Source organism: Penaeus vannamei, chromosome 28, assembly GCF_042767895.1.
Source record: "Penaeus vannamei isolate JL-2024 chromosome 28, ASM4276789v1, whole genome shotgun sequence".
Taxonomy (NCBI): domain Eukaryota; kingdom Metazoa; phylum Arthropoda; class Malacostraca; order Decapoda; family Penaeidae; genus Penaeus; species Penaeus vannamei.
The window spans coordinates 25,796,315-25,806,158 of NC_091576.1; the positions used below are offsets into that span (position 1 = coordinate 25,796,315).

General features: G+C 37.9%; 1 protein-coding gene across 1 annotated transcript; it reads right to left on the bottom strand.

The window, feature by feature from the left end:
* Window positions 1-155: 155 nt before the first annotated feature.
* On the bottom strand, window positions 156-5,216 carry LOC113810154 (uncharacterized). Its single transcript, XM_027361855.2, has 3 exons — window positions 4,997-5,216; window positions 1,785-1,978; window positions 156-1,624 (listed from the first exon to the last, which is right to left on the bottom strand). Exons 1-3 carry the CDS (start codon window positions 5,175-5,177, stop codon window positions 1,118-1,120), a joined length of 882 nt encoding a protein of 293 aa, XP_027217656.1. The 5' UTR covers window positions 5,178-5,216; the 3' UTR covers window positions 156-1,117.
* Window positions 5,217-9,844: the final 4,628 nt, after the last annotated feature.

A 9,844-nucleotide genomic window follows, 5' to 3' on the forward strand; every position in this document is an offset into this window, starting at 1 on the left:
TGTATCCACCATTAAATAATAATGATAATAATTAAAAAAAACTAATACTCCAATATATATTAATGGTGGTTTTCAGTTCAGCACCATAAATAACAAAAATATACATCAATGGATTTCCTATAAATCTGGAAGAATAAGGACTTGAAAAGCATGTGTTTCTCAATGACATTTCATTCATCAAAACTTCTATAAAAATATGAAAATATTTATCAGGGGACTAAAATCAATACAAAAATAGTTACATTCTATCTTGGGCTTTCCAATTATATAAAAACAAATATACTGCATTCAGGGAGATAGACCCATACACATTCTCTATCAAAGGCCATACATCAGAGTAAAATCATACAATGTATTATATCATCTGACATACAACAATGTAGGCAAAAAAACAAAAAACATCAAACAAATTCTACAAGCAACAACAGGAATTCATGAACCCCAAATATGTAAGCTGATTTTGTCATCTGAGCTGGTAAAAACTGTCTTTACGAGGAACTAGAAAATACATGTAACACTAAAAACCATAGAATGCCCTGAACTGTTACTTCGGTAATTGCTCAAAAGTGACTCGTTCCTCACACTGGAATACCAGCTCACTTGTAAGAATACATACTTTTTACATGCCATGAAATCCTGCCTAGTATACAAAGGGACAGAAATCACTATAATATAAATATATTGTACAAAAGGACATAAATATATAAACGTGTTAACATATATATATACATAGATTATGTACACTGTATCATATTAAATATATGTTTATTCTCTACTATCTATACCTATGCATGTGTGTGGGGGGAGAGGGGGTGCATGTGGATAAGTGCACGTGTATCTTTGAGTGTGCGTGTGGGTGCATGTGTGTGTCTCCTTGGGTGTGCATGTATCCGTGGGCATGCATGTTTCCATGGGTGTGCATATATCTGTGGGTGTGCGTGTATCCGTGTGTAACACAGACCTGGTCATGTGCATATGTAATAGTGTGAGAACTGCAAGGAAGAAAATATTTTTATACAAAAACTGTTCTTATAAATCTCTTATTTCATTCTGACTATATCTCACATATTAATTAAATATCACAGCAAACACAAAAAGAACAAAAGCAACAACTAGCTCAAAGGATTTGATTATTCTTGTGGAGTTGTTTGCTCTCTCTTTCTTGTACTTTTTTAACTGTTCTATTAACGAGGGACATCACTTCCACTATGAACTCCATTTTGAGATCCTTATGAGAAGAAAGGAATTCCACACAGGACATCACAGCCTCAGTGGCCATATCATAACGGAACGGCTTTCCCTGCACCTGATTCTGACTCTGTGACGACCATGCCTCCTTCACACAGTTGATGGATTCCATTAAATTTTCCTCCATCTCATCCCACGTCCTTTTCCTCTTCAAATTTCTTGACTCTGGCGGGATTTCTGGAAGATCAGGAAGGGGTGAAGGAGTGGATGATACCGAGGGTTTATGAAATGATTCTTTGCTATCTTCTGGGAGATCAGGCAGAGGTGAAGGAGACGACACTGATGAGGAAGGGGACAACAACACCCTGTCTTCATTGCCTGTCGAGTCTTTCTCCAATAAGCCTTCATATACAACAACTCCATTGCATGGCATTTCCTGAAATATATATATACATATGTATAGCTTACAGTTTATGAATACAGAACATACCCAAAATATTCAAAATACAGCAGATAATGTCTGAAACAGGAAAAATTAAAATAGTCAGTGGTCATGATACTATTAAATAACTCAATGTAAATCAAGTATATTTTACCATCATGTCATCTGAGGGTGTGAAACTTGATTGACTTTGAACATTATCATAGATTGGTTGCATAAATAAACAGGAATTGAAAAACTCCCATTTAGCTGGTGTTTGGGCTCCCGAACCATTAGGCGAATTTTTTATTTTCCTCAACAACTTCTGAAAGTGGCCTCGAAGATACTGGAATCTCTGGACAACATCATCTGAAATGAAAGAGAAAAAGTAAATGCCCATACTCATTAATATGCTTGGCTACAAAGTATGCACATCACATTATGCTGAATCAATTAAGATAACAAATACACAGATATATCACACTTATTCTGTATAAAGTATAACTATATAGAAAAGGTAAGACTGTTAATGGATATGTTTACATCTTTAGTAGTTTAAACCTTCAGCAGAATTAATAATTCTGCATTGTATTAATCATTATGTATAATAACACTAGCTACATATATTCTACTCTGCTAAGCTACAAATACTCTACAAGTATATTTTTGAAAGCCTAATTCCACATTTCATTTTTTCATTCCATATTTTCTTCACATTTCCATTTCTTATATTACAAACTCCTAATTTTACTCTATGTGATGGACAAAAATTTGTAAATAGATGTATATATAACTGCTCATACATTCACTGTATGAACAAGTGCATACACAACACAGATGGGTATCGATACACAAAATTGCTTATAACCCTTGCCTTTTCATATAGACCAAACAGAGATCAATACCAATACAAAAGTACTGATCGATACATATCACCGATATATGTATTGTGATACAGCCCATCTCTGACAACAGCAACAGTCAGACAATAAACCACCATTATATGCCTCTCTCTCTCACTTATCAGACTTAGTTCAGATAATCAATAAGTCTAAGAAATATTTGCCTGTGTCCATTTCAAGGTCTCATATGCCACATCATATTGAAACTTAAAAGTATATTAGTTGTGGCTCTTATATTCTATTTAAACATTTTAATATTTTCTCCCTATATCTATGCATGCAAAAAATATTCATATTTAGCATCTTATTGTATATGTAATAACATATTCTTTATCAAATTACAATTTTTCAATTTATATGAGCTCAAGTCATTGGTATTACTTTTATGCCTTGAAAATTGTATCAGTAAAGAGAGATAGACACCTTTTCACTTACTGTAAATTTCAAATCAAAGAACTTATTAGTATAACTTTAAATTTCAAATCAAATAAACTATTAGTATAACTATGTTTTGAAGAAAAACATTTTATATTCTCTATCATGCTTATCTAATATTATGTCTGAACCTATACCATAATCACACCATTGTGTAATCATGTACTAATAAAGTAACACTGTGTGACCAAGATATACATGGAAATAGTGGATATGTACTTGCATTTTTTATATATTGTGCACATATATAATCTTCCCATGTGATCACACCATTTGAACATAATTCAGGTAATTTAACAAGAAATACCTAAGCATCAAATACTGGCTACTATGACGAAAGAAACATACAATTCTAATCTCGTAATCACAGAGTCCCCATACCTCAGGCACATCAACAAGGATAAGCAACCCTCCCTTTTGTATATTCCCTCAAGACAGGTTTTTCTTTTTTTTTATCAACGAATTGGATAATATGGATGCATTAAGCTTGGGCAAACTGAAGATGATATTCTAGTTAAGGACAAAAGGTTGCAGTCGTAGGTAAGAGAAATTATCTGCAGAAACAAACAGTAATGCCAGAAGTATAAATTGTGGAAAGTCCCGCTAAAAGCCAAAGTCCACTCTGTGCTTGTGTTCCAGAGTTTTAGCTCACAGTGTTGTGGAGCAAAGCCCACTTATCAACCCTCCCCTCATCTAGTTACAGCAACTATGCGTTGAGTAGATTTTGTGACACTGAGTTGGGGGCTTGGGCTATGGCGAGTAATCTGTACTGTCAAGATTTACCAAAGAATTCAAAGTGAAAGTCTACACAGCAATACTTGACTGGACAAATAGTGATTTTGGGGGGGCTGTTTGCTGGAATAATGAGAGTTATGGATGCTAGTAATTACTCAATACTCAAGCACTGCCAATATCATCACTATAGTTGTTTTTGGCACACTAGAACCATTACACCTTGGATTACCATTCTAACAGCAAAGGCAATGTACAGCATTACTTTACAATTACCCATTTTAGAACTTGTCTAGACTTTAACATATCAGGCAGAAATCAAGCATTAAAATTGAAACATCAAATCTGAGATAGATTTATGCAAAAAAATGATAGTTAGTTTTAAGAACAAGTCAACATCTTAATACCAATCAAATATTATATCAATGAATTTCTGTCAATGTCTACATAAACTAGGGGTAATTCTTTACAGTACGGATGCACCTGCCAAAGACTAAGTCCCCAACTCTTCATCGGAAATTTTATTCAACAATCTGAATTGCCGTGACTAGGTAAGCCCGCCTAAGCAGAGGGCTGATGGGGGAGGAGCCCCAAGGAAACATTGTCTTCACCTTGTATACACAGCAAGATAAAAGCTGAAACTTGGGAGGACCTAGTGGACTGAGGCTGCGAACTATCCACAAGCTTTTTCCTTAATTTGTGGTTTTATCATTCATGCCTGCACATGATTTCTTGTACCGACAACTACAACTTTTCGTTCTCTACAAGAATATCATCTTCAATTTCCCCTAGCTTGGTGCATCCATACTGTAAAGATTTACCAAACCAGTAACAGTCAGCAGAATTAGTAAATCAAGATAATATGATTAATGTGCAGAAATACATAGTAATCCCATAATCTACCCCAGAAATTTATGATACCTTATGCCCTTCTACACAGTAGATCTATTACTGAAACTACTGTTGCTTATGACCAGTTAAAACCACTATAAATGGAAAATAGACATGATAAGGAATGCATTAATACCATATTCAATAATTATGATGCAGGCCTAATTTATTAAAACCTGATTATTGACTTGATGTGGAAAAACAGCACAATATCGTTCTTCTCGTATCGGTTAACACAAAAAAATATATTACTGTATGAAACAGCATGTTTATCGCATGCTTGTACTTATTAATTCATACAAAATTCGCATATCTAACCCAACCACTTATTCAAGTTTAGAATGAAGCTGTTCTGACTGCCTGGCATTTTCATTTACAAGCAATAAATCATGATTTTCCCGTGGTTCATGACCCAAGAATCACACACCTGTCGTCAGTGCGTGAAGATGCTTGTGCTCGGACTTCAACTCCATGCATACTTGATCGAAGCAGCTCCTCCTCAGGTTCTTTTTGCTGAAGAAACGATGGTTGGTATCCCACAGCACTTCCCGGGTCCTGATCTTCTCTAGGAGAGATTTCGTAAGGCCGGGACTCCAGACGATGGCCATTTCTGCGGCGTCTGGAGAGCTTGTTTTGGTTCGACGGTCAAATGAGGTCCAAAATTCTTAGTTTTTTAGATATAAAATGTCAAAAATGTATATCAGTTCATTGCTTAGTAGAGGTATATCACATTCAAAATCGTTCAGAGTTTTGTATAGAATGTATATTAGAATATATCGAACTTCAGATACTGAAGTTTGAATGTCCGCGACCTGTCTTGTGTTCGATGGGCGAAAGAGCGACAGGATATATATTCCACTTGATTCAGTGATAACCAGTAGAAAACTTGTCGCATTACAAAATTGTCGTGTTAATTATACCAGTAATCTATATTACTGAGAGACAGAACGCACCAGTTTTATCTGTTTCAAGAACCAGGCGGGACCCGGGATTATCGCTCCTCTCGAAGACATGGTACCTGGGGCGTTGGGGGAGGTAAACCAATATGATTTTTTTTCGCAGGCATTAATGATCTATGCGTTTGCCTTAAACATTATAAACTATATTAAAGTTTGGGTGTCCCCGTCCTGACCTGCGTTCGATTGCCGAAAGAGCGACAGGATCTCTCTTCCAGTTGATAACCAGTATAAAACTTTTCGCACAAAAATTCGTTGTCATAATCACACCAGTACTCTATATTACTATATTACCCCCCCCCCCCCCCTCTCTCTCTCTCTCTCTCTCTCTCTCTCTCTCTCTCTCTCTCTCTCTCTCTCTCTCTCTCTCGCTCTCTCTCTCTCTCTCTCTCTCTCTCTCTCTCTCTCTCTCTCTCTCTCTCTCTCTCTCTCTCTCTCTCTCTCTCTCTCTCTCTCTCTCTCTCTCTCTCTCGTGGGGAAAAGACATGAGAGCATACAATTCATTTACTTGAAGTAGCACGATCTTCTCTTAGTCCACAATCAGGTATTTTTAGGGATACGCCAAAGACAATTATTGGGATGTGGACATTTCTGAAATGTTCCAGAATTTCTTAAATATACTCTATCACTTTTATGCTGATTTATACATCAAACAGGATATCGATAGTAATGAACTGGAAGACTGGAGTAAAGAAGCTCTCAATGTTCAGTAAAGACAAAAAGTACACATGCATTCTATTATACGACTTACATGTGTACAAGCATCAATACAGAGTTCCAGTGTTTTAGTAAATAATTACATTGTTGCTTGAATTCACAATCTATGTATATAGCGTATTTCATCCCATTTAAAGATTTGGTTTAACTGGCCTTATGTATGTAAATAGGTCGGACGGAGGTACCTAACTTCAGCAATTGCCCGCGGCCGCACTACGTGGACAAAATATCCTACGCATTGGGAAACTGGTATTTATGTTCTGTTCATCATTTTAGCATTAAAGAACTGTCGTACCAAAGTGGATATAGATAGAAGAGTATTTTTTCCCTGCCACTTTAGCCATGGATCATTATATACTTGCTTTGCTTGAGTGAATCTAGCGACGCTTAAAATTTGGGTTGGCAACTCTGGCTGGGTTTGATTCTGTCCTATTCCCTCAGGCTAAAAATTGCGGTACCTATCTCCATTACCAAAATTCCGATAAGATAACATCAATTCTCAGCTCAAAACCTTGCGTCATAAAACCAGAAGAGGAGAATGGTTAATGAAATATTTCTTAATTATAACCGCACTAAATTTATTTTCTGTTTAAAGTGGAGAACGTATCGGGGTCTTTGAAATACTGAGGTTAAAGGCAAAAAGCAAAATATTGGAAAGAAGAGTGGGAGGGAAAAATAGGTATAGAAGAAGGATGAGGGTGGAGAAATGAATTTTAGAAGAGAAAGGTGAGATGAGAGGGGGTATATCCTGACTTTTATTAGCCTATCTAGGTCTCCGTGTTTTCGTGGTCACAGCGCCAACATTCTTATCACACAGCCAGTATACCTAGATAGACTAAATGACATTAGTTGATTTCACTTTCTTTTTCCATAAAATTAAGGTTTTTAGATTTTTAACGTCCAGAGGAAGAATGTCGTTTCTGTAAAAAAGTCAAATCAAATATAATAAAACAAATAGATGCAGTGCGATTCGATTCTTCTTTTCGAACCCGTGAAACCATAGCTTCTTACTTTCCTCTGCGAAACTGTTGCTCGTTCATCAAAAATGTGCCCTTTAAAAATTGAGAGGAAACCACGTCCTTTTCATTTGCCTGTGGCTATTTAATTTTGTTCTTCTTGTATGTTAAATTCCGATCCATATATAGCTTATTCTTTTTGATACTGCTTTCATATTGAAGCTGGTGATTTGATGGATGTTCAGTGTGTGTGAGAGAGGATGAGGATAAGGATCGTGCTGAGCCAATGGAAAATGTGTTAATCTATCCACCCCCGGCCCCTTAGTTCCCCTTCGAGTACATTCCACTTATACACCTCCCGGCTTGGCAGCTCTAGTCTAGATTCAAATTTGAGAAGTTCAACTAATTTCTTAAAGTGTATGGCCGTTTCTAGTCTTCCAGGGGCCCTAAGCTCGACCTTACCCTCCCCTGTTGAGGGAGAGAGCGAGGTGGTAATTGTGTGTGGACTCCTGAGAGAAGATCAAAGTCACTAGCAGGCATCCAGTCCCTCCATGGGGCCTGCGGGGGAGTATGGGGGCCTTAAGTAAATATACCGAAGACCGTTTGAGTTCTCCTGTAGATAGTGGGGCCTTAGGCCTATGCTTCAAAGTTATATTTTTCCGGCCGAAAGAGAGATCATTCCTGGCCAGTCAGGGAGTAATACCGTTTTGTTTCTCTCTTTTTTTTTTCTTTTTTATTAAAATTAGGATGGGTGTTCAGAACTCACGGCGTTGCCGATGCCATAGATCCTGTTACCAAAGAACCGCGCACGGTGCCGGCTAAGAATTAGTAGTATTAGTCTGCAGATCTTAAAGTCATGGTTGATTTTCATTCTCATAATGTTTATCCCGCAACTTCCTGAAGTTTCCACAATTCCCAAAAACGTCGCTATAGTTGGTTTTCGCGCAGAAGAATGTTGTGAATGCTTCATATATATCATAGTGTATATAATATATATAAATGAATATAGGTATGTATGTATCTGCGTGTGTATACATATGACTATGATCTTGTTCAATATATTACTTTTAAGCTTTTTTACGAGCGATATTAGCAATTATTACGATATAGTCCGATTGGCTCAGCCATTCTATTTCTATATCAAACTGCCTCTATTTTGACTGAATAGGTTAGTAATTTCAATATCAATAGGCAATCCGTATGTTAGTATCGACGTAGTGAATCCTTTACAACATCGTCATCAGTATTTCCGGTTTCAGCAGAAATACGAATGAGATGAATAGGAATGTCCTGAACCACCTGAAACGTTTCATTCGCTGCAGCTGATCCCATGCAAGGTTTCCGTTGCCAAGAGTAACCTTGTAAACCTGAAAAAGGGTTACTGAAATGCGTGTGAGTTCAATTTCAACGACCATTAGGCTAAGAAACATCTATTTGTATTCTTGGGATGTTCATTTATATGATATAATGGTGACACAATAAAAAAAAAACTAGATTTGTGGCAGGGAAAATAAAGAATACAAAGAAGTTCCAACTATAACTATCTCGTCATATATATTATCTTGCTAATTAAATCCAAACCGTGATTGCTCTCCTCCTCCTTCCCATGCGTGAAGCCGAAGTGATTTTCAAAAGACACCTCTAAGCACGCCCATGAGCGCTGAATCTGGAAGGGGAAGAGGGTGAGGAGGGTGAGGATACCACCTGAGCAGGTATGCCGTATTCGCTGCAATTTTGGTACACTCGGAACGAAGACGAATCCTACTCTTATCTGTAGAGCAATCAGGTGTAGGGGGCGACGAAGTGGTCTTGAGGAAAGTAGGATCTCCAGTACAAGAGAACCTTGAGGTCTTACCCTTCTCTTCTCTTTCCCTCCCGTCTCCTCTCTTCTCTTCCCCTCCATTTCTCTCCCAATCCCTCCTTTCCCTCCCTTTTCGACCCCTTGTCCCTCCCTTTCCCTCCCGTCTCCTCCCTTCCCTTACCCTCCCGTCTCCTCCCTTCCCCTCCTTTCCATGTCTCTCATTTTCCTCCCTTTTCATCCCCCTTTCATCCCCCTGTCCCTCCCTTCCCCTCCCTTCCCCCTTTCCGGCGCTGCTTCAGAGATGAGACGCCTCCTTGGCGGAATGTAAGTCAGTTTTTGTGTTCATTTTCTGAAGGCTATTTGTACTGCGGTCAAACTTATGCTTATCCAATAAAGATAAAAGATTCCTGTTGGATAAGCGGCTGGACTGTTAGAAAAGATAAAAAAAAAAAAATGCAGTGAGAATAAAGAAATGTAATAAAAACAATGCTATATCATTCATTCGCCATCTTTCTGCGTGCACGACTGATAAGTAAAACAGTTTCATGGTCAGATATTTCGTGTGTGCGTACGGGTGTGCGTGCGTGCGTGACGTCATGAACCACGTCATAAGGGGGAGGAGTGAGAGCTATTGCAAGGAGGAACGGGAGGTAGAGGGAGGGGGGTGGAGCGGGCATGAGCTGTGACCTTGCTTGGGAAAAGGAAACCCCGCTACCGTGAACCACATATATCAAAACTACCCTATATTTTTGGGGGGCATTTAACGCTATCTTTGATTTTACGATATTTACAAAGTCTGTCAGAGGCGATACCCTATGTCTGCGTGTTTCGGGTGTGAGGGTATT

Bases quoted from the DNA above. Each gene is read 5' to 3' on its own strand.
- LOC113810154 (XM_027361855.2), bottom strand. From the start codon at position 5,177: ATGGCCATCGTCTGGAGTCCCGGCCTTACGAAATCTCTCCTAGAGAAG. The intron at 1,979-4,996 runs GTGTGTGATTCT...CTTTCATTTCAG, and splicing joins TCTTCACGCACTGACGACAG to ATGATGTTGTCCAGAGATTC. The intron at 1,625-1,784 runs GTAAAATATACT...TATATATTTCAG, and splicing joins CACCCTCAGATGACATGATG to GAAATGCCATGCAATGGAGT.